Raw genomic sequence first — 25,320 nt, forward strand, 5'->3', positions numbered from 1 at the left:
TCTCTTGCCTCGTTCCTGGGACCCAACAGAATTCTTTCCTCAAGAATCCCTCCGCAGGAGGTGGTGAGCTCCTTGACGCCTGAGTCAGGTCTGGCATCACCAATCCCATAGCCAGGAGGCGTTCAGCGGGAGCGCAACGGAAGAGGCGCTCAGTAGGGAGCGCTGCCACCGTGGCCACCACCTCTGGGAGCATTGCTGTCAGGGTTTCCCAAGTTCGCACAACCTCGATTGCCTGGCACAATCGTCCCTAAACTGCTGAACTCTCCTCATGGGTCTGGGATCTGCGTCCCGCGACCTCCACTCATCTCTCCCTTCCTCCCCCCAACCCCATATCCCTCTATCCAACACACACGTGGACGCTAGGCCTGCCCTACTGCCAGTAACCCTCTCTGTTTCCCACCTCCCGCCCTCCCATCCTTTACTTCTAACTACTTCCCATCCCGTTCGTCCTCCTTCCCTCCGTGGCTACCCTCCCCGTCTGCCCACCCTCTGCTAGTGGTCTGCCCCTGCGCTCTAACTCCGTCCCCTTCCCTTCCCTTTCCGCCCCTCCTCTCCTGTCCCCCAGGCTCGGGTAACCTGTCAGAGTTAACCAGGGCTCGCCTCCGCCCGCCCCCACCCTCCAGCGCCCCGGGGGCTCGGCCCCCGGCCCGCCCCTCCCCGCCCCCTTAACCAGCTCCCTCCTCTACTTCGCCTACTGGCCCGTCCTCCTTCCCGCCCCCTCCCCACCCCAACCTGCCTGGGTCCGCCCGGACTCTGCCCCGGGCCTGCCCCTTCCAGCCCTCAGTTCCTCCGGTCAGCGACTTGTCTTTGCCACTCCGGCGCCTGCTGGCTGGCGGCCGGGACTAGGGTGCTTTGTTGGAGCACTTGGCCAGCATCAGGGCCGATTCGGGACGTCCGTCGGTCCGGAGAGAACCTCCAGATCCCGGCTCCATTATGGGGCTGGCCCCACCGAGGCTGCTGCTGGGGCTCTTCCTCCCCGCGCTCTGGAGAGGAGGTGAGTGCAGCGCGGCGGGCCAGGCGGGGGTCTTAAGTTCCTCAGCTCCGGCGAGGGAGCGCGCCGGCGGGGGCGCGCCCCGCTGCTGGACAAGTTGGCACATTGCTCACCCACCCGGAGCAGTCCCGAGCAGGGAGCCGGCGAACTCAGCCAGCCACTGACTGCAGCCCCTCCAGCGAGCCATCGAGTGTCCTGAGGGCACCCAGGCTGGTTCGTGGGGCCAGGACGGGTGGGTACCTAAGGCTTCTCGTCGCCTCGGAATTGGAAATCGAGCTCGGCGGGGCTCGCTGCAAGTTCCAAAGTTTTTGGAACGTAGCACCCAGGTCTGGAATGCGCCAAGAACTTTGTTCTAGACAGCCTTCCCTGGTTGAGCTCGGCTCTGGGATTTCTGGAAGCCACAGATCAAGTTTCCTGGGGAACCTGAAAGAGCGAGCTGCTGGAGTTGGTGTCGCCGCTGTGCCGGTGTCGCGATCGACCGACTGGCTGGCGTTCTGGCTGCTCTTACTGGGCTCTTGTGGGCAAGATTGGCCCTCCTGTTTAGGTACACCCAGTGAGTGTGGAGTCCTGGGAAAGGGGAGCGTTCTTGTTACTCCTGTCTCGGCACACAGAATCTTTTGTGCTTGGGCAGCGTCTAGGCTCATCCCGATTCTGCCAAGTGTTGTTACTGGCATTTCAATTTAAGACTCTGTATTGCTAAGCGCATGCCAGCCAGGAAGGCACGTTCCATTCCGCAGCAACAATTTGCTTGGAGGCTGATCACACTTTCAAGTCCAAGCTGATGCGCTTTTTGAGGAACTTACCAGGTTTTATCCAAAAGAAAAAGAAATGGGTGGGGGTGAGGAACATAACGAAACACACCTCATGTATTTCCCTTTCCCTCAAAGGTTCTGTTTCCATTCAGAATGCGGGTTTAAACTCTTTTGATCGTGAATGTGATTGACTAGCATTCACCTATTATACACAAAGAAGTCTTTTAAGAATACCTGGAAAGCTCAGTTTGTAGTCAAGTATCTTTGTTCAATTTGAGATTTCCCTTTGAAAGCACAGTTGCTCAAAGGAAAAAAAAAATCCTAAACAATGCATTCTCCTTTTTTGCACATTAAATTACATAAACAATTTATAAGTTGAGGCACATAGTAATTTGAAACAAACATGGAAAGCCAAAATCAAGCACAGAAGTGAGGCAGTTCTGTTCTCCACCTCCCGCCTCCAAATCCTCAAGAATTTCTCGGCATTTCTGCCAGATCCATTCTTCATAATCGGTTGCTGCAAATCTGGTAAACTTTTCCACTGGTGTTGGCTGGCTAGAAATAGTTTGGGAGGTATCAAATGTGGGAAACATAGGAAAAGGCAATAGGAATAGTTTCTGTGTAAAATATTTTTAAGTTGGATGTTTTATTTTCTAAGTTTTAAAAAAGCTGAGTAAGGAGCTTTGGTGACAGATCATCAGCATCAGTGAGATAATCATAGTTCTTTTAAAATCCACCCAGCAGGACAAATGAAAAGTTTGTCCAATTTTTCTTCTACCTTTTGCTTTTTATCTTGAAGTTTACTGGTGAGATGTCTAAGTGTTCCAGCTTATGTTGTAAAAAACTGAGAGGATGGGGGTTTGATTACTTCATTATTATTTGGTACTGGGGCGGGAACCCAGTGCTCTACTATTGAACTAAACCCCAGATGGGAATCTCACTGGCAGCATTAGAACAGATGTAAGAGATAGGAAGATATTAAAAATGGAAAGTTTTTTTTTTTTCTTGGTAGTACTGGGGTTTGAACTCAAGGCCTCCTGTTTGTTAGGAAGGCACTTTACCACTTGAGCTATGCCTCCGGCCTGAGTTTTAAGATTTCATTACTGCATATTGTGAGTTTTAGTGGTTTGTTGACTAGAGAAAAAGGCAAGGTATGAATGTGTATGTAAATAAATAATTAAAATTTAAGGGTTTTTTGCTTTGCCTTTTTTTTTTTTGAACTCAGGGTCTACAACTTGAGCCACTCCACCGGCCCTTTTTGTGTTACTTCTTTTCAAGATAGGGTCTTGCAAACTATTTGCTTGGGCTGGCTTCGAACAGCATGATTCTCTTCATAGCTGCCTTCTGAGTAGCTAGGATTACAGGCATGAGCCACCAGCCCCTGGCTGTTTTCCTCTGTTTTTTGGGATAGAGTATCCTGTATGCCAGCCTGGCCTCAAACTTGCTATCCTACCTCAGTATCCTGAGTGCTAGAATTATAGGTGTGTGCCATCATAACTGGCTTTAAGTATCATTTTAATCCAACAATTCTCTCCACCTCCAGACACACACACACACACACACACACACACACACACAGAGAGAGTACCCCATGAAGCTTTGCACACAGAATTGGAGCTGCTCAACTAGGGGCTTTTTAAAGATTTCCAGCCCTTCCTTTCTGCTCAGTCTCTGGTGGGGGCACCAGTGAGCAGCAAAACGAGGCACAGGGTGGCTCTAGGAAGGGTCAGGGAGAGGAAGGAGGAGGAGAAATAAGAACACGGATAAAAATAAAGGCATTCTGAGGACTAGCCCACCCATGACTTAGGTGCTAGAGCAAATTGGGCTTTTAAAATTATTTAATGTTAATGTGTCTCTCAGATTGATACTGCAACAAGTATTCCAATATATTGTAAACAATCTCTCAGGGAGAACTTTAAGTTGTTTAGACTTTATTACAATGCCTAAAGTGCTTTTTGGAAGTAAGCGGGCATATTTGAAGGACTGCATCAATTTTAAAAGTTCTTAAGAGTCTGAGTGGGACATATTATTTTTTAAATTAACAAAATAGTGGTTTTTTTCAATTGTTTTATTTTTGGAATAACTTTTATTAGCATAACTTAATTGTACCAGGAGTTTCATTGTGGTATTTACACACTTGCATCTCATGTAGTCTGATACAAACTCATCCTGTCTGTATTACTCTTTCTTAACCCTGCTTTTCTCCTCCTTTTTTTTACACTGTTTTCAGTGGGTTTCATTATAATAAAATTATACTTTTAAATCTTAGTTTTGGAAGTAATTTCTAGATAAGCACGGGAGAAGGGCCCCTGAGTCACCAGGGCCAATACTTGGGAGCAGGCTGACCAGGTAGAAAAACTGAGACGGAACTTTGAAGATACGTACGCCAGCTACTGCCCACATAAATAGCCACGAGGGAGTTTTTGAAAATGAGTCTCATTGTGTTGCCCCCTTGTGAAGCAGCCTCCAGTAGCTTCCCTTCCCTTACCAGATTTTGCAGAGACTCACAAGCCTCCCCTTCCCCGTTCGGTTCATTTCTAGTCATTTCCCCCTTGTTCCTGCTACCAGCGTGCCTTCTTTCTAGCACTGAAACAGCTTTTGCAGTTCCCATTCCTCTGGTTAGAGTCTTTCCCCCAAGATCTCAGCATGCTAGTTCCTTTTTTTCCTCTGGGTTTCAGCTCCGATGTTCTGAGAACCCTCCTACTACTCCAGCCTGCGGTCCCATGGCCCACTCCCCTTTCCCCCACCGCAGGCACTGTTACATTTAACTTTCTGGTAACACTTAACAGCATCAGATCAGTTCCTACTTACTTTTTTTTTTTAATCCATTATTCACATGTGCCTATGTTGTTTGGGTCATTTTTGCCCCCCCCCCCCCCCCGCATCCCTCGCCCCCACCCTCTCTCCCTCCCTCCACCCCCCTCCTTGCTTCCAGGCAGAATCTGTTCTGCCCTTATCTCTGATTTTGTTGAAGGGAAGACATAATCATAATAAGAAAGACAAAGCGTTTTTGCTTGTTGAGTTAAGGACAACTATACAGAGAGATTCCTAGCATTGCTTCCATGTACAAATGTGTTACAACCCAAGTTCATTCATCGCTAACTGATCTTTACACTGATTCCTGATCCCCTTCTCATGTTGACCTCTGTCGCTTTAAGGTTTCTGTATTAGTTCCTCTGGAGTGGGGACTCCTTACTCTTTTACTGGCTTTTCTTCCACTGTTCCCCAACTAAGAGTCAAACTCCTGATGGGGGGTGGGGGGAGCATTGTCCTCTTCACTCTCATGCCCCAAGTAATTTATTCAGATGCTTAGTGAGTGTGTAGATAGGATGAAAGAACCAGGCTGGGCTGGGGATGTGGCTCAGTGGTAGAGCCTTTCCTAGCATACAAGGCCCTGGATTCAATCCCCTAGCACCCCCCCAATCCCTGCCAGACAAGAACCAAGTCCCTGTACAATCTCCTCAGGTGCTCCTTCCTCTTCTCTTTGTACTGACTTACTCAGAAGCAGAATTGCTGGACCTCTTGCCCTTGTGCTTTAGGCTAGACAATCTTTTTTTTTTTTTTTCCTCACTGTGACACCAAAATGATTTAGTTTCTAGAGAAGTTAGGGCATTTTTTTTCTTTTAAAAATTTTTTATTGTTTTTACATTTGTTCATATGTATATACATTGTTTGGGTCACTGCTGCTCCCTGCCCCCCCTCCACTTCCTCCACCCCCCCCCCAGGACATTTTTTTAAAGGTAGATTTTGGACAACATTAACCACAATTTTTTTTTTATATTTGCCTAGTTTTTCTAATTAGGAAAAATTCAAAAGCTGTTTTGGTGAGACTCTGTTTCATAGAACTGTTGGGAACTGTGAAATGAGCTAAGGGCCTGTGAAAAGTACTCAATAATTATTAGCCGTGATTAGGACATTTCCACTCTAAATTCAGATTTGTTTTTCCTAGACAAAAGTTGTTGGGTGAAGTGTTCTTTCCTCACTAGAATGCATCCTGAATAAAACCTTGAGATATGAGGGACGGAGTGGGGGTCACTCTGCATTGTTCATAGTGCTTGGTAAAGGGGCCAGGGTGTCCACCCTGGACTGCTGCAGTCCTTTTCTGCAGCTCTTTAGGGTTTTGTTTCCTCAGCAAAATCCACCCAGGACCAGAAAGTTCCCGGCTGAGGCTGGCATTACCAACCCCCATACCTTCCCTTGTGGAGTGCAGGCTTGACATGGTACAGGAATAGCTTCCTGTCATGTGCCTCTCAGGAAGATATAAAAATGAGGTCCAATACCTGCTTAGCTTTTCCTACGTAACTCTAGCCCAGAGTGGGTGTGGGCTTTGTTTTGTTTTTGTGTTTGTTTTGGCTTGGGCCTTTAAGTGGCAGAATTCAGGTTCTTTCCTTTTTACCAGCTCAAACTTGGCTTTCCTTATGAAATCTTTTGGCTGCAGTAGAGAGAAACTGAGCGTCATTCCTTAGAGTGAATTCTGTGTACTTGCTGAGTCTATGTATGCAGTGTGGATTGTAGGAAATGGGCAGAGAGCCCCAGGTGCACTCCTGGTTCTCATGCTTCTTGCATGGTGCAGGTGCTACCTAAGCCCTCTGGTATCCTGGAGGAAGCCCTGACTCCTCTTCCTGTCACACTCTCGGCATTTGCTAACCCCTGCCCCAAGGTATATTCTGGTTACTTTTCCTTGTTCCGGTCCTTCTGATTTCAGTTAAAATGCAGCAGCCTGGTAATGGTGGAGAATTCCATTAGAATCCATGGACTCCTCTTGGAGAACAAGAATACTGAGAAACCTGCCGGCCCAGCAGGTCCTCCTTCACGGGCTTTAGTTTTCTTTATCTGACCCATGACTGTTGTACTGGTGGGAGGTTCTTAGTGACAGTGAGGACCCAGGTTTCCCCATGCTGTGTGAGACCTCACAGCTTGACTCAACAGCACCTTGAGCAGCTGGCAGCTCTTCCTTCTCTGGAGGGCATCATATCTCCATCGTCCTTCCTTCCCTCCCTGCAAAGCAGCTGGATCCAGTGTGTGGACCACTGAGCTGCCCTGTCCAGGTCATCTCCTCAGGCCACAATGGTTTAAAGCCCCAAAGGAAGAAAGGGTGATTATGTCTTGAATATTTCATTAAGAAACCTACACCCACTTCCGAAGTATGGGATTTCTTTCTTCTTATCCATTTCTTACCATCAGCATTCTTTTACTCAGTGGTAAAATGCATTTTCCATGAGTTGTGAGGGTGGCTGTGGGAGAGAAGGGGCAGAGGCAGAGAAAAAAAAGAGAAAACAGATGTTGCCTTTATGTTTAGACCAAGGTCACATATGAGAAGTCTTATACCCAAAACTAAGAATATTTGAGATTTATGCTTGGAGGAAGCCCATTTAATTTTATAAGCTTGATGGAACGCTTGTGGCAGTCCATTTCAGGCTTGTATGCTTTTCTGTGTGCTCAGTATCTTCCAGATTTTTCTCGGCTCCTCCTTTCAGAGGTGCCGTCTAGCATCTGCAGGGTGAGCCATGGCCCTCACAAGATGTGATCAACCCCGGGCTAGTGTCCTGCTTAGACCATCCCAGGAGGGGGCCCAAGCACTTGGGTCTCAGGTTTGCACTTAATCAGGCAAATGCTTTCTGACAGATCACTTTTCTGTGTAAACTGCTTTTTCTTTGGTGCTCTAGTTACCTCAGCATTCAGAGACAGTAAACATCCTAGCCTTAGCTGTGGTCTCTCCTCTCATTAGATAGACAAAGGAAAGCCTTGTTTGTTTGGGAGAAAGGGTTGTTTTGCTATTTTAAGCCTTAGTGACTTCTTGTTAAAGCTACCAACAGCAGACAGCCTTCTATGGTTTCGAAAATGATCATTTTTGTAAGTAAGAACAGACTGTCTTCATGGAGAATATTAGGGCATAAATTCACACTAGCTGGAAGTTGCCCTCTGTTTCTGAGACTGCTTAGTGAACTCTCTGGGAGGTGATAAATATTCATGACCTCCTCAGTGTCGCCTGTATCTGGAGGCTGGTTTTCCATTAGCGCAGTGAATGGCAGGCTGCCTTCCTTCACATAGGAAGTGAAGCCAGTCTGTAAGTCTTTTTACAATTCTGGCATGTGATTTCAAGACTGGGGATGAAAATAATGTTCTTTGAAAGTTCTGAAGAAGAAAAAAAGGAAGCTCACTAGATATAGCTTTAAAAAATAAAAAAATTTAGTTTTAAAAAATAACCACTTTGGGAGAGCAGAGAAGTAAGTTCTAGCCGGGAACAGGTGGCTCACACCTTTAGTTCTAGCTACTCAGGAGGCAGAGATCAGTAGGATCGCGGTTCAAAGCCAGCCTAGGCAAATAAGTTCATGAGACCCTATCTCAAAAATATCTAACACAAAAAGGGCTGGTGGAGTGGCTCAAGATATAGACCCTGAGTTCAAGTCCTGATACCACACAAAAAAAGAGGTTCTTATCCCAGTTTTGATATTATCCCAGTTTTGATATCTGGATTGTATTGTATCATCTTTCCCAAATCCCAAGCCTCCATTTATCAAATGGGAGAGCAGATAGATGATTCTGGGGAGAAAACTAATTCACCTGAAGAGGAAAGGAGGAGTGTTCTTACAACAACAAGGTTCTAGACACAGTGCCCTGAGGTCTGTTCCTGATTCTGGATGGGAACGACCTTAGGTGTCAGCCTGGAACTGGGACGGAGGCTGAGTGCAGAGTATGTCTTGAAAAATGTGTCATGCCAGTGGGTTCTTTACTGTAGGCAGCTACCATTTCCTGCTGCCTAGACTGTCTGTGCCCCCCATGAAGGACTCCCTCCAGCTCTATCTCAAACAATAGAATAGTCTGGAAATACAGAGTGTCTTTTTGAGACTGTAACCAGCGTTTTAGGCCACAAACCCAACTCTAGGGATTCCACATGTCGAGTCCAGCCACTCGCCCCAATATGCCAAATAAAATGATAAATTGTGAAGTGAAAAAAGGTTTATTACATGGCACAGGAACCCCATGAGAAGGACAAAGTAAGCACTCAGAGCATCTTTGGGGTACAAATATAAACTACGTTTAAATAAAGACTTGGAGCAGAGCAAAAGGTATGCATAATTATTCAACAGTCCCAGTCAAGATATTCTCTGCACAGGATTAGAGAAGATTGTGAAGGCAAAAGTGTTGGTGGAGTGGGTGTGTATGTTGAGGGGAGTTGATAGATGTGCTGGATCCTTTGCATCTTACTCAGTAAAAGATGAACATATAGTTGCTCCCCAACTTATCATGAGGTTACATCCTGATAAACTCATCATTAAGTAGAAAATGCATTCCATACCTATAACCTAGCTTAGCAACTCAACACACTGTAGAGGAATAGCGCTTTTCCCCCACGAGCGTGGGGCAGTGGGAGCTGGACTCACTGCTGCCCCCTAGCATCATGAAAGAGTATTGATTGTACCACATATCGATATCCTGGGGGTGAAAAATCAAGATTCAAAATTTAAGTTCAATTTCTGATGGATGCGCTTTGCTTCCACATCATCCTAAAGCTGAGCATCATAGGTTAGGGAATGTCTGCAGTGAGAAGAGCTGTCTCCTAGTTTCTGGAAGAGACTGATGTGGCAGTGATGTCAATTTTTCTTTCAGCATATGGAATAATTCTCCTGTGAAACCATATGGATCTGTAGACTTGCTTGGGGAAGAATTTTCAAAATTATGAATTTGGTTTTCTTCTGTAATTAGAGGGCTACTCACATATCTATTTCATATTGAGCAGGTATGGTAGTTTGTGTTTTTGAGGACTTAGTCCATTTCCCATCATCAGATTTGTGTGCAGTTATTCATAGTATTTTGTTGTCGTTGTTTGTGGTGCTGAGGATTGAACCCAGGTCCTCAGTCATTGTAAGAGTGATCTTTAGCACTGGGCCACACCCCCAGCCTCTCACTTGTCATCCTTTTGATGTGTGCAGCCATAGTGATTACCCTGTTTCATTCCTGATACCAGACATTTATATCTTTTCTTTCTTTGTCAGTCTTCCCAGAGCTTTGGCAATTTTAGCTGTCATTTAAAATAATTAGTTCTTTGTTTCACTGATTCTCTATAGCTTTTCTTCTTCAATGTCATTTCTTATATTTATTACTTCCTTCTGCTTGTTTTTCTTTTTTTTCTGGTACTGGGCTTGAACTCAGGGCCTACACCTTGAACCACTCCACCAGTCCTTTTTTGTGATGGGTTTTTTGTGTGTGATAGGGTCTTGCAAACTATTTGCTGGGGCTGGCTTCGAACTGTGATCCTCCTTATCTCTGCCTCCTGAGTTGCTAGGATTATAGGTGTGAGCCACCAGCAATGGCACTTGTTTTGCTTTTTGTTCTATGTTCTGAGCTTAGAGAACCGATTTGAGACTTTTCCTCTTTTCTAATGTATTCATCTTAGTACTACAACTTTTCCCCTTAGCAATGCTTTAACTGTGTCCCAAAAATTTTGATAAGTTGTATTTTCATTTTCATCCAATTCAAGGTTTTTTCTTTTTTCAGTTCCCTGGAGACTTCTTTGACCCATACTTTATTTAGATATTTTATTTGCAAGTCTTTGGAAAAATTCTAGTTATTTTTTTGTTATTAATTTTGGGTTATTTCTATTGTGGTCAGGGAACACAAACTGTATGATTTTGTTCTTTTTCACTGGTTGAGATTTGCTTTTTGGCAAATGCTTGTCTTTGTTTATGTCCTATGGTTATTTGGAGAGAATGTATACCCTGTGGTTGGAAGGAGTGTTCTATAACTGTAGGTGTAGTAGTCGTTTCATTAACTGTGTCCTTCACGACTTTCGGTCTAGTTGCTCTGTATTATTGAGAGAGAGAGAGAGAGAGAGAGAGAGAGAGAGAGAGAGAGAGAAAGAGAGAGAGATGTATTACAGTCTCTAACTATAATTGTTGGCTTGTTTGCTTCTTTTAGTTCTATCAGTGTTTGCCTCATAGTTTCCAGCTCTTTGCTTGAGTGTGCAGTTATTTAGATTTCTATTTCTTCTTGGAAGATTGGCTTCTATCATTATATAATGTACCTCTCTGACTATTTTCTTTTCTTTGAAATCTACCTTATCTAATATTAATGCAGCTTTCTCTTTTTTTTTAATATAGGTCACTCTCATGTTTGTGTGCATGCACACACAGACACAGCTCTGCATAAAGGCAATTTGTGTTGCCAGACATTCCTTTACTATTAGTGGTATATCAGGAGATTAAGGGGGATATTATGAGTGAATTTCGATTACACAAATTCAAATATATAGAAAATGCACAATGGTCATGTTTTAACTCTTTATGGAAGAACATTTATTTTTATAGCAGTGGCTCTCAAACTTTAGTATGCATCTTAATCATCTCAAGGGCTCCTTAAAACACAGATTGTAGAAGCCCATTCTTGGAGCTTTCTCTTGATTAATCATTACATGATGCATCTTTTTCTGTCCTTTTGCTTTCAATTTGCCTATATCATATTTGGAGTGAGTTTGTGATAAGCAGCAGATGGTTGGATCATGTTTTTGATGGTACTGGAGTTTGAACTCAGGGCCGGCATGAGGTGAACCACACACATCCAGCCCTGGATCATGTTGTGTTTGTTTGATCCTCCCCAGCCCCACCATGGGACTGGGGTTTAAACTCAGGGTTTTGTACTTGCAAAGCAGTTGCTCTACCACTTGAGTCCATTTTTGCTCTGGCTGTTTTGGAGATAGGGTCTCACGAACTATTTGCCTGGGCTGGTCTTGAATCTCAGTCCTCCTGATCTCAGCAAGAATTACAGGCATACCCATCTGGATTATATTTTTTAATCCACTCTGGCAATCTGTCTTTCAAAAGGTGTATTTAGATAATTTACATTTAATGTAATTATTGGCATGTTAGGTATCAATATTTTACCATTTTAAGTAAATTGTAGAATCCTACCTGAAACCTGTTTGCTTTCCCCTATTTTTGGTGTAGACCACATCAGTGTTACAATGTTTTCTCAACCATCATATATAATTTAGAAAACTCCTATTTTAGCTTTCTGTTTTATTTTCTCCTTCAAGAGAATAAAAGCTTCCTTCTTTTATTGTTTCCTTCCTGTTTAGAGAATTTCATTTATCTATTCTTTTGTAGTAGGTGTGCTGATAATAAATTCTTTCAATGTTCCTTCTTCTGAGAATAAGTTCATTTCCCCTTCATTCCTGAAGGATTTTGAGTTGACATTTCTTTTACTTCAGCACTTGAGACCCATCATGCCCCCTTTTTTGTCTGTTCTGCGTAGCTTCTGATGAGAAAGTCAAGGTCAATCAATTGCTTTCCCCTGTATGGAAGGTGTGATTTCTCTCTCAGTGCTTTCAAAATGCTTTGTCTTTAGTTTTCAGAAGTTTGATTATGATTTATCTTGGTGTGGTTATTTTTTGGGAGTTATCTTAGTTTAAGTTCGATTTGTAGCTTTGTGTCTTTTGCTGGATTTGTGAAGTTGTCAGCCATTATTTCTTCATGTATTCTTTTAGCCTTGCCTTCTTTTTCTCCTCTTTTCAGGACAACAATGATATGAATGTTAGATCACTAGTAATAATCCCACAAACACCAGAGATTTCGTGGGTTTTTTTTTTTTTTTCTAGTATCTTTTCTCTTTTTGTTCAGATTGGATAATTTTCTACTGATCCATTTTCCAGTAGCAGATTCTTTCCCATGCCTTCTTCCCCCTACACTGAGATTTTTAAATTTAACTTTATTATATATATTTATATAAATTATACATCTATCTATGTATACATTGGTGGCTATAGGCTTTGAACTCAGTGCCTCACACTTGCTAGGCAGGCACTCTACCAATTAAGCCACTCTGCCAACCCTTTTTTATGTTGGGTTATTTCAAGATAGGGTCTCGGGAACTATTTGCCTGGGGTTGGTTTTGAGCCTCAATCCTCCTGATCTCTGCATCCTGAGTAACTAGGATTATAGACTTGAGCCACTGGTGCCCAGTGATTGGAATGTTTTTGTGATTGCATCTTCAAAAGCTCTTTCAAATAATTCTGTCACCTTGGTGTTGGCAACTCATTTGCTTTGAGATCAGAATTTTTTAGTGAAGTCTAGACAACTGGGTTATTGTATTGTAAGACTCCGGGTCTTATTTAAATCTTTGGCTTTACCTGTTTCCTCTGAACTGCTCTGGCTAGAGAAGAGGGACTGCTGCCTTGGGCATGTCTGGTGGAGATAGAATTCTGCATCTCTCACTCAGCCTCCATTGATACCTGAGTGTGGCAAGGTCCTTTCTGCTGCTGGTCAGAGGCAGAGTGGGAGTTCCAACTACACACAGGTCTCCACTGATACCCACTTGGTTAGGAGGGACAAGGGTATTTCATTACTGTCCCCACTTTTCCCCCCCTCGCCTCCACTAAGAGATGGGGAGGGATGGACCTTGCTGTTCCACAACAAACACTGACCCTAAGGCCTCAGATTCCAATCCAGCAAGGCAGAGGAGGCATGCTTTATGCTTTGATATTGCTGGTGGGGATGGAAGCTGGGGATTCCCACATGGTGGTTACCAGATTAGTCAATTCACAGTAGCTGATACTGCCCTGGTGGGGTGTTTGTTGCATGTCTTGTTTTTATAGACCCATAGAGGTAGAAGCCAAGGTTCACTTCCCTTGCTTGTGAGTAGAGATGAGGCCATGTCTTTTTCTGTGGTGCTTGTCTGGCATAGAGCAGTTTATTGTCTGTGAGTTTTCTGTCTAGCTAGACTGCTCCTTTCCTGGTCATTTAGAAAGGGCAGGCTTTTATTGGGAATGTTTTTTGAGGGGAAGGCACACTTTGTTTGTTAGCATTTTCAGATTATTGTCCTCTTCAGTTCCAAGACTGGAATGTATGGGGCAAAAAGAAAACCCATTTGTTCTTGGATCTAGAGGTCTCTAGCCATTCTGTCCCTTCTTTCCACCTTTCAGAGTTTTTAAATTGTGGTAAATACACATAACATAAAATAACTTAGCATCTTAGCCATGTTTAAATGTACAGTTCAGTGGTATTGAATACATCTGCAATGTGCAGCCACATCCAATTCCAGAACTCTTTTGGTCTTGTAAAACTGAAACTCCACTCTCATTGAATAATGATTCCCCATCCTCCTCCTCACAGGCTCTGGCAACCACCATCCGTGCTACTTTCTGGTCTCTCCAATTTTGACTACTCTAAGGCTTGTAGAGTTTAAATTTTTTTAAAGTGTATATAACATCCAGCATTTTAAAGTATACTTAGTGAGAAAAATAGGGAAACTTACATCTACTCATTTTGGAGAGGATTCTTTGCCTCTTGTCACTTAGGGAAGACCATAAACTCTTCTAAGGGGTTTGGTCTTCCAAAGATACTCATATTTTACAAGGAAATGGGTATTTTCCTTAAAAGAAGGACTTTTTAATACCAGGGATTCGGGTATCAGAGGGCTGGAGGATATGTTGGGGTGGCATGATGAAAGAGATAAGCATAGGGACTGAGAGTCTCCCCTGGGTCTTGTGAAGCTACATTTGGGTCTTTGGGGAAAATCAACCCCAGACCTTTTTTGGGGGGATGGGGAGGTAAGGAAGCAGCTCCATGATCTTGGCCAGAACCATTGCCTCAAAGGCTTTCTGCAGCACTTGGCAGACTGCCAAAGGGGAAGAGAAGGAAAACCCTTGGTTAAGTAAACACTGTATGTTCATATTTCACTGCAAGAGGCTGAATGGGCTAAGTCAGCGTAATTGGCCCCATATGGTTGGCATAGCTGGCTCAGGCATGACTAGTTGCTCCTCTGACACAAGACAGATCAGATGTTTCATGTTATGGAAATAATAGCCGCCATTCAGGGCATGTCTGTGCACAGCAGACCCTGAGCTGTGTTCTACCTGCGGTACTTGGCTCTTGTCTCTGAGAGAAGATGTCATCCATCTTCCTTTACAGTAGAAGACCCTGAGTCTTGGATGGACAAGTGATTCGTACAGGGTCCTCTGGCCACTGTGGCTGAGGTGAGGCCAAACCTTGCCCCCTGTGACTCCAGAGTGCTTGTTCTCACCACATCCCTCTTGCAGCCTCCCATCTCCCAAGGCACGCACAGTCAAATGTGGAACTTCTGCATGGGAACTCTTGAGTGTGATTAGTGTTGCCACACTCACTCCCTAGAGCAGGGGTCAGACCCTGACTGTGTGGTCTGACCTTGCCCACATTGCATCCCAGACCAAAAATTCAATCTCTTAATGGAACCCAGGTATCAAAAGCTTAAAAACCTCCCTGGAAGATTTTGATGTTCTGCAGGGTTTGAGGACATGGTAGAAGAGAGTCAGAAGAGGATGGTGCAGAGTCATAGGTTCTAGAATGTTCTTTCTGGTTGCATTGGTGCCTCCCTACAAAAGGGACATGGGAGGCATGGTCTGCTTGGGAAACTGCTACTGTAAAGCAGTTCCATTGAGAAGAAGCCAAGTAAAGTAGGAGACAGATTAAAGGAGTTATGGGGGCCACCTAAAGCCCTTTGGGGATCTTGGGGCTTCCACTGCTGAAGAGTATGGTCAGCAAATGAGAGAGGCTCATTTGTGGGTTTTTATTTTCCCCCTTTAGCCAAAATCAACGTGTGAGAGCAGGGGTAGTAGAGAGGTCACCCTGATGAGCCCATTGTGTTTTTCTCAGAGGTCTGGGTTCTTTCAGACCCTCCAAGCCAGGGTTCAGAGAGGTCACATAGCTTGCCTGGTGTGCTAGGGTCTCTATTTGCTCCTCCAGACCCACTGCTCATCCTGCTTTAAGTCCAGGAGGCTGACTTGTGGCCATGATAGTCTTGGAGCTCTGGTTGCAGCTGGTTTCGTATGCCACATAATCCTTGTTTATCTGAAATTTAAGTGTAAAGTGGTGTCCTGTTTTTCAACTGGAGACCCTATCCTGACTATGGCCCATGTGAAAAGTCTGACCCTGCCAACCCCATATTTCATAGGCCTCTTCACTATCTTTCCACTGTGCAAGCATTTCTGGGTTTTCACTGATGACAGGACTTTTTGCCTACTGTTACAATGTACCTGTGACCCTTTGGGATACATGTGGCCCCTGATCCTTTACTCCCATTCCTTTGTCTTAAGCCTTAGGACCATTCTCTCCAACCTTGACTCAAGGTCATTGTTGAGTCTCAAGGTCTCCTAGGGTCTCTTTGCCAGATGTTGTCACACTTGTGCTCAAGGGCAGCATAGGGCTCCCTTTTATCCCACAAAAGGCCTTTTTCTTTTTCGTTAGTTTCTTCCAAGTGGTCTGAGGGCATTCCCTCTAAGTTAATGATTGCCATGCATGATTTAGGACCTGTCAAGCAGGTCAAGTGATTTCTGGTTGACCTGTGTATTTTTCTTTTTGTTAAGTGTCCTTGCTACTCTCCTTTGTTTTTGCATAAAGCCAAGCTATACTAAGTAAAAAAATTCTGATCTTGCCCTTAGCTTGAGTAATTATATCCTTTAAATATCAGCTTGGGGGTGCACACAAAATAGAGATATGCTGACTCGGGGTCCAGTCTATTCTCCTTGGAGAGAGGGAGGAGTACAGGCTTTTCTGTAAACCACAAATGCAGTCCAGAAGTAAGCCTTTCTCCTCCCAACCACAGAGGGACTGCTGGATAGGTAATCTCAGCATGGGGGTTGAGTGCATTACCTCTGTAATCCACCTGTGCTCCATCTGCCCACACTTGCCCACACATGCTCTGTGGAATGGGAAGCAAAGGACCCCTGAGGGCTCCAGAAGAAGTCCTGACTTTTTTTTTTTTGGCAGTATTGGGATTTGAACTCAGGGCCTCACAATTTTTAGGCAGGTGCTCTATCACTTAAGCTGCTCTGCCAACCTGAGTCCTCACTCTTGTAGCCTCCTTTGGGCTTTCTGATAGTGAGGCTAAACTTCAGAGAGCTCCACTGGGAAAGAGTAAAAAGAACAAGTCAGTGGGTCCCTCCAGCCTGGTACTTCAGGCTCCTTCTTATTCTACCCATCTGTCCCAAGGGCTGCCCTGCCTTTCCCAGGACCTCCAAGATTCTGAAACAAGCTGGTGGCATATGATACCCAAGGGTGGGGGTGCCTGGAACAGGTTCACCAACCAGCGCCCTCCTTCCTGCAGGGATACTGTCCTGCCTGGCCCCCTGCCCACAGTTTGGAGGCATTCCAAGCCCAGGGAAGCTGTTTGCTGCCACCACACCCACTGCCCTGTGACCTGCAATTTCAGCTTCCTTTCCCCACATGGGGCTGTGATCACCAGGCTTCCAGAAAAGGAAAAGGAGCTCATGTGAGGAAGGGCTTGCAGAGGCCAACCTGGAGAGACTGAAATTGCTGAGAACCAAGAGCCCATTGGCACAACAAGCCTAAGTATGCTTCTGTTTGCACTCTTGGCTCTAGTGTCATCATTCCCCATGCATTGTCCCAGGTAGACATTGCTGGTCTCAGCCCTCACTCCCACAGTACCCAAATCTGGCATCAGAAATTCTTATTCCACATGGTCATGGGGCCAGAGTTCAGAGGAAAGCAGTCATCTTAGCCAGTGTGTGGAGTGTGCTGGTAGGCCTGATTTGTGTCATCCCCTGCCTCCAAGGTCCTCTTTTCCTCTGGGGTTTCAAAGAGGCTAAAGAGTTTTCTGGGGTCATGTGTTGAGGCAGCGGGGACTGGGTAGGTCTGGACTCTCTAAGCAGGCACAGAACTGCTGGCTAGCTACTGAGCAGCCCTGCTTATCAACCCACCTGCCCTCTTGCACTGCACTCAGCAAGTACTCATGGATTTAAGGGTGGGATGCGTTGACTGATCCTACAGAAAATAGGTTCTTAACTAGTATCATCTTAACTGACCAATTTTGAATCTAAGAGACTTTACAAAAATCCCTCACCGTAGTTGTGTGTGGTGCAGTGGACCACAGACCGACTGGACTACCTCCCTTCCCTGCTCATCCTTCAGAACACAGTGTACACATTGCATCCACATATTCATGCTGGGTTCAGAAATGCCACCGAGAGCCTTTGAGGAAACCGCAGACAATCGGGATCAAAAAGACAAGGCCAACCCACACAGAGAACGGACAGAACACCTAACCAGTGTATTCACTGGTATTGCTAATCACATCCCATGGGCCTGTTCCCATGCTGGGCAGTTGAAATCTGGTTGAGGGCTGAATGGTGATTGAAAACGGAAAGATGCAGGGCAGGAGTGTACCCAACTCTGGGATTGGTGAGACTAGGCAGCCCCTGAGTTGGCAAAGGCAGCTGCTGGAGCGGCAGGCATCTGCTCTTCATCTGAGCATGCTGGAAGTCGCTTAGCAACATTCACTATGAGAAGTCACACTTCCCACTTAAGCTACTATCCAGTCCACACAATGGAAACAACCTTGGGAGAAAGGGGAAGGAAGAAAAGGACCATTTCTTATGCATTACACCCAAATTATAGTGGGAAGCAGCCTACTTTTCCACAAGGGCTGTGTAGAAAGGACCAAATTCACATGAAGTCTCTGATGGGGGTTTTTAACACATCTCTCACACTGACATTGTTTGACAATTGACTCCAAAATGGCCATCATCTAATAAACCCACAACATTCACTTTTCTTACCTTAAAATTGACGGAAACATATTAATGACAAAAAGCCTTGCTAAACAATGAGTCTTTTGTCTGATCTCATCATCCTCCACCATTATGCCTCAAAAAGTAATTCTGAAAGTATTCCATCTTTAGGGGAATGGGGGGGGTGGGGGAGCAAGGAGGTTATACAACCAAAATAGTTGAAGCAGTGAAAAATTAGCAGTTTAAGGTGTATTTTCTAATTCATTGTCGCTCTAACCTGGCAACAGCACCATGCCCCAAAGTTGTACAATGCACATCTCACCAGATGCGAGATATGAAGGGCCCAACCTTTAGTACCAACCCCTGTAAATCAGTTCCTCCTCCAACTCCTATTGTTCTTCTTCTTCTTCTTCTTCAGTATTGAGGGTTAAACTCAGGGCCTCACACTTACTAAGCAAGAGCTCTACCACTTGAACCATTCCACCAGCTCACTTTGTGTTGGTTGTTTTGAGATAGGGTCTCACTTTATGCCCAGGCTGGCCTGTTTGTGTTTTCCTGCCTAACTGGAATGCAGGCGTACACCATCATACCTAGCTTTTTTTTTTTCTATTGAGATGGGGTCTCTTGAATTTTTTGCCCATGCTGGCCTTGAACCACAATCTTCCTGATCTCCAACTCCCAAGCAGCTAGGATTACAGGTTTGAGCCACAGCACCCGGCTCTGTAATCGGCACTTCTTAAGTGTTGGGCAATGGCAGTTTTAATGACTCACAATTCAAGAAAATAGCAAAAAAGAGCAATAGCTAACATTTATTGAGTGCTTACTATGACCTACACATAATAATTCCTTTATTCCTAATGGCAGCCTTAGGGGACACCATTCTTACTATCCCAGTGTTCCCTGAAGAAACAATGCATCCTCGTGCCACCAGCTGAACATTCCTCCCTTATGCCAGGAGCCCATTCTTCCTTAACATCTGGTGTCACAATGATCTTTCTTTATGAAATGCTGGGTGCTGTAAGGATGTTGTTGCATTGCCTCCTTTTCACCGACTCTTACATCCTTCCTGCCTTGAAGCGCTTGAGTAATTGAATCTTCATTATCTTCCAGGTGGATTTCCAATCTTCTGGCCTCTCTCTTCTTCCTCATTCTTCCTCTCTTGCTCAGAAACCTTCCAAGAATTCTTCCTTTCTCAGCCTGATTCTTTTTGTTATTTTATTGGTTTTTTTGTTTTGTTTGAGACGAGATCTCTCTGTGTAGCTGAGGCTAGCTTCAGACTTGCAATTCTCCTGTCTCAGTCTTCTGGGTGCTGGGATTATAAGTGTGAACCACAAGCCCTTTCAGTCAAATTCTTGACTCCACATTCAGCCTAATTTCAGTTTATCTCCCATTTTTGTCCTAGTGGAAGGGCTACAACTCTACAGCTAAATTGCTCTTCCCAAACAAATAGGGCCATCTCTTTTCTCAAATTTCCTACCACCTCTTCCCTAGAAACACTGTCTATCCTCCCATTCCTTCTCAAATCCATGCTTTCACTTATTCATTCAACAAACCTGTGTTGAGTTCCTTCAGGTACTGGCTGTAGTGTAGGTGGTAGGTCTCATGGGCTTTCAGTACCACAATGGTGAAAGTGAAATTCATCACAAGAGATGTACAAAGGGAGAGGCCCAGCACCTAACCTAGGGGCTGGCGCCTAACTTGGAAATGCTAACTACTAGAGTGATCAGGGAGGGTTTAAACTATAGCACAGACTTCCCTCCCGTCAGGTCCATTTTCTGTTGTTACAATATACATGAGACCAGGGTATTTAAAAAGAGTAGAAGTTTATTGGGCTGACTGTTCTGGAGGCTGGGAAGTGCCAGGGTGTGGAGGCATCTGATTAGGGCCTTCTTGCTCCTTCCTAACATGGCAGAGGCCTCACATGGCCAAAGCAAGTGTGCTAGCTTGGGTCCCTCTTTCTCTTATAAATTTCATCAGGAGGATCTGTACACTCAAACATATCTAATCCTCATTACCTCCCAAAGTCCCCTGCCCCCACCAAATAACATCAACATCGGAATTTGGGGATTAAATTTCCAACACTTGGACTTTTGAGGGGAACACATTCAAACCCTTGTGCCTCCTTTCTCCCAGTTAGCGATGTCCTGTGTCCCATTTAGCTCCTGGCACCCTCTGCTGCTCTACTTCTGGGACAAGTAAGTGCCTTACTTTCTCCTATTAGACTGTGTCGTAGCAAATCTTGGCCCAAGTGGTGCTAGATGAATATTTGTTGGCCGTCAGTTATTCACCCAACTTCCAGCAAATCAGATGTGATCATCAGTTGTCTTTTAAGCCATCCAGAATGTCCAGTGAGTAGGGAGTGAGTTAGCTGTTGCTAACACTCTCTCAGAAGCTTGTTGAGTTAGTGGCTTAGCTCATACAAAGTGGAAAGTTAAACCTCAACTTGTACAAAAAAAAAGTTATGTGGCAGCATTCAGATTACAAAACAGGTTTCCATTTTGTACTGTAAGTGCTTCAGTGTATATATGAAGATTTTGCAACAAACTTGTGTTGCATTTATATATTGGAAAATTTTAATGGTATTAAGTACATTAAACAAACTAAAGAAACTATTATTTGTCTCTCCCACTCTCACTTTTTGCCTTCCAGAAAGGGACATATATTTAACTTGAAGTAAAAATAGTTATTTGAACAAAAGCTCACTCGATCCCATGGAGCTTGGTGACTAGGAAGAGCTAGACGCATTCCTTGTCACTTGCAGCAAAGCTCAGACTTCCTGCTGACGGTCAGGGAACTGAGTCTGCTGAGACCTTCTGAACCAGACAGATGAACAGGAGAAAAAATATACCAATTTACTGTTGTGCATAAGCACAGGAGTTTTCTCAAAGTATGAAACTCAAAGAAGGGCCAGATGGGTGAAGTTTAAGTACTCTCTTTCTAGGCGGAGGGAAGCTGGGGTCAGGCATGTGAAGAGGGGAAGCAAGTGATTTTTAATGGGCCCGGGTTATGGCCTGGGACACATTTCCTCTGGGTTCTAGATGTGGTGGTTTAATTTCAGGCTCTTCCTCTGTGGAAGAGTTTACTCTTCCTTGGTTAATGAAATTGCAGTAGAAAGATTGATGGCAATTGTGTCCCTTTTTGAGGATATCCTCCTTAGGGAGACATGGGAACTTAAAGGAGAGTCCTGCCTGGCATTTGCTTCTCCTGGAAGGAGTTGAGGGTGGGAGGGTGTCTCAGTTTGAAGTCCAGAGCTGCATATTTTGGGATTTTGTTTTCTGAGCCCCAGCACCATCCAAGAGGCAGGGGTGAATTATAAAGACTTCAAAGTCTACATAAGTAAACAAAGCACCTTCGAGGGGAGGATCTGCAGACAGAGAGAAACATCCAGAGAATTTGTGACTACAAAGAGCATCCCTACTGGAAGAAGGTGGGGGAGCTGGAGGGGTCCAAGGGGCTTCACAGAGCATGGCCCCAACTTGTGAATAAGGTTTGCCCGGTGCGCAGGCTTGCAGGTGACAGGAGAGGAAGGGCCCCCTCCGTAGAGTCCCCTTGATCACCACTCCCTGAAATAAACTAAAGCTTTCATCTTTGTGGACTGGTTGGGCTCAAGGCCAGCCCACGACTGACCCATGTCAGTGTGCCTTTGCCAAAGCACACAGAGTGCCCTGCACTCTCACACCCACTGAGGTGTCAGGCCAAGGAAAAGCTCATGCTTTTCTTAGGATCTCATAGCAAGTGTCTTGTCACCCACCTGGCATTCATCCTAACTCTCTAAGGAGGCAGTTCCCAAAGGCAGAACCCTGAGAATGGACCCCAGTGCAGAAGGGCCTGGAGGGAGCAGTTCTGAAATGAACAAGAGCTGTGCTAAGAGGGATCCCGATGGGCAAGAGCAATGGCCCCAGCTGAGGGACTGATAAGTGCAGTCCAGAGTGATGAGGCAGTGAGGAAAATAGGGGGAAAGAATTCCCAGGTCCCCAGATCCCCTTCCTTCTGCCCCTAGGTCTCTTGCTTCTTTTCTCCATTGGCCAGTTAACTACTTGGCTGGGTACTGATACTGAAAATTATTCGTTATTTACCCCAAATTCATGTTTAACTGGGTGTCTGTGTTATTCAACAATCCTTAGCCTTAAATACAGACCATGCTGTCCCCTGCACACGCACACACTCAGGAGCTTGCAGAGTGTGACATCCTGAGCAGGGCAGGAGGCACAGCTCTCTGGCAGGGATGGGGCCCCTCTGTGTACCCCAAGTCACTAACCCATGGCATAAAATGCCAGGCCTATGTCTTTCTTGCTCACCTGCCTCAACCACTTCCTGCCAACATATTTAAATAAATAACAACCATGGAATGCATGCTCCAAAAATGCCATTTTAAAAAAGCTGAAAGTACAACTAATGTGAGCCTGTATTTTTAGAAATACTTGTGGGCCAGATGAAGTAAAAACATTTCCTGATTTATTCCATCAAGCAGGCATTTGCTGGAAGCTCCAAGGGGTAGTACCACAACCATACATTTTTGTTAGAGATAAAAGTCACAGATTCATCTCTTTGTGACCAGTAGCACAAAACTGTTGGCCAAATTTGTAGCATATCTGTGACTGAGCAGACAGTTAAAAAAGTGATCTATGTCCTTCTTTGCTGTCACCTTCCTGTTGAGTTGGGTATGATAGACTTAGAATGAGTCACCATTAAACATTTTTTTGGCAGGGCACAGTGGCTCAAGCCTGTAATTCTAATTACTATGGAGGCAGAGATTGGGAAGATTGCAGTTTAAGACCAACCATGCAGAAAGCTGTGAGACTCCATCCCCAATCAATGACTGGGAACAGGGGAGCATGTCTGCCATGCCAGCTAGAAAGCAGAAAGCCAAATAAGTAGATTGTGGGTCCAGGCTGGCCTGGGCATAAAGCAAGACCCTATCTCAAAAATAACCAAAGCAAAAAGGGTGTGGCCGAAAGGGTAGAGCACCTGCCTAGCAAGTACAAGGTCCTGATTTCAAAGCCCAGTACCACCAACCAAAAAACATATTTTTTGTAGAATGTATTCTCTCTCTCTCTCTCTCTCTCTCTCTCTCTCTTTCTCTCTGTCTCTCTTCCTTCTTTTTCTTTTTTTGTTTTGTTTTAGATTAGGGCTCACTGTGTAGCCCAGACTGGCCTCAAACTTGAGATCCACCTGCCTCAGCCTTCCAAGTGCTCCTGAGTGAGATTATAGACGTGCAACACTACACCTGCTTATTTCTTAAGCATCCTTTATAAGGAAGCAAGTGAACAAATGAACAAGCTTGGGGATGAGAATATATAATGATATGTGTGTTAAGCAATTCTGCTCATTTTTCTGAGGACGTGAGGATGCTCTGTTTCTCTCTCATTGTGGCTTACGAAGTTGAAACTCCTCTCCATTGTTTTAAAGGCTAACACTCGGTGTTCTGTTTTACAGCTGTGGCTGAGGTAGGGGGAGAAACCAAGCCCAACCAACCACTCCTGAGACCTGTCCCACGGAGCCTGCCAGCTGACCACAGGCCGTTTTCCTTTCTTCACTCCAATGGATATCAGCCTACCTTGATGTCATCAGTCCAGATTGGAAGACCACACCCAGGACACACAGTTGTTCCCCAGGTGACCTCTGCTGCATCAAAGCTCCTACCGCCTCTTGCATTTAATCACACAGTTGGACACATAATACTTTCTGAACATAAAGGCGTCAAATTTAATTGTTCAATCAACGTACCTAATATGTACCAGGAACCCACTGGTATTATTTGGTGGAAAGATGGGAAGGAACTGCTGGGAGCGCATCATTCAATTACACAGTTCTATCCTGATGATGAAGGGACATCAATAATTTCATCCTTTAGGTATGTGTTCTTTCTTCCTTTTTTTCTTTTTTGGTGATACGGGGTTTGAACTCAGGGCCTTGTTCTTACTAGGCAAGTGCTCTGCCACTTAAGCCACACCTGTAATCCTAGCTACTAAGGTGTCAGAGATTGGGAGGATGTGGTTTGATGCCAGCCCTGGTATCTCAACGAATTGCTGGGTGCACCTGCCATCCCATTTACTCAGGGAGTACAAATAGGAGGATCTCAGTCTAGGCTGGCCCAGGAATAAGGTGGGATTCTATCTCAAAAATAACCCATGCAGGGCTGAGGATGTGGTTCAAGTGGTAGAGAACCTGTCCAGCAAGTGCAAGATCCTGAGTTCAAACCCCAGAACTGCCACCAAAAAAAAAAAAAAATCCCCAAAACAGTAAATGTCATTATGCTAGTGCTGCCTCCAAAGCAAGAGTCTCCCAAATAAGAACCCATCCTGCTTTTCTCTTTAAGAACTTTGATACCTTTGGAGTGCAGGTGCATAGTTGACTGTATTGTTGACTTGTTTTAAACTAAGCTTGGCGGCACTTCAGCTGTTGGGTAACAGAACCTCTGAGGCTGATAGGCTCCTTCTCGCCTGACCTACAAGTCAATAGCAAGAACAGGCAGAGCCAAGAGCTCCACCAGTGAATGGAAACAGTGTTTTGGTTTGTTTTTATCATTATTGTTATTTTGGGGGATTTTTGGTCTTTTTTTTTTTTTGCAGTGCTGAGTATTAAACTCAAGACCACTGACCTACATTTCCAGTCCAAAGAAAAGTGACTTTTTTTAAGGAGTATGAGAAGATACTAAAATCATCTGGTGGGCATGGGAATCTAAAGCAGTGCAACCCTCCCAGCTTTTAATTGGCCCTGTGGGCCCTGCCCTCCTCCTATCCCCAACACCTGTCTCCTTCCTGCTGCCACTGATGTAACCCTCATGCATCTAAGGTCTGGGGAAATGAGACCAGCTCTCAGCCACCTGGGTCACCATCTCAAAATTCTTCTGTGTTTTGCAAGTGCAAGGTTAATGAACTATGGGGTGACAAGGACCAACCAAGGCAGGATGTGTGGCTGCAACACTCCATTGTCCCAAGGGTCGAGCCAACCTGTTTCAGATGCTGTAGCCCAGGAGACAGCTGCTTCTCTTCTTATCACCATTTGGTATTCTCTACTCCTCCCTCTCAACCTGGAGGGGACCAGGGTTATGATTGAGGTGGTATCTTTGCTAACTT

At 44.9% G+C, this 25,320-nt stretch overlaps 1 protein-coding gene across 1 annotated transcript in view; it reads left to right on the forward strand.

Annotated features, from left to right (window-relative positions):
* Positions 1 to 783: 783 nt before the first annotated feature.
* The window catches only part of Mertk (MER proto-oncogene, tyrosine kinase), a 109,457-nt gene continuing 84,920 nt past the window's right edge, over positions 784 to 25,320 (forward strand). The window contains exons 1-2 of the mRNA XM_074050258.1: positions 784 to 994; positions 23,678 to 24,095. Coding sequence (XP_073906359.1) covers positions 934 to 994; positions 23,678 to 24,095 — 479 coding nt within the window. The 5' untranslated portion in view covers positions 784 to 933. The remainder of the gene's footprint in view (positions 995 to 23,677; positions 24,096 to 25,320) is intronic.

Source organism: Castor canadensis, chromosome 12 (assembly GCF_047511655.1).
Source record: "Castor canadensis chromosome 12, mCasCan1.hap1v2, whole genome shotgun sequence".
Classification (NCBI taxonomy): domain Eukaryota; kingdom Metazoa; phylum Chordata; class Mammalia; order Rodentia; family Castoridae; genus Castor; species Castor canadensis.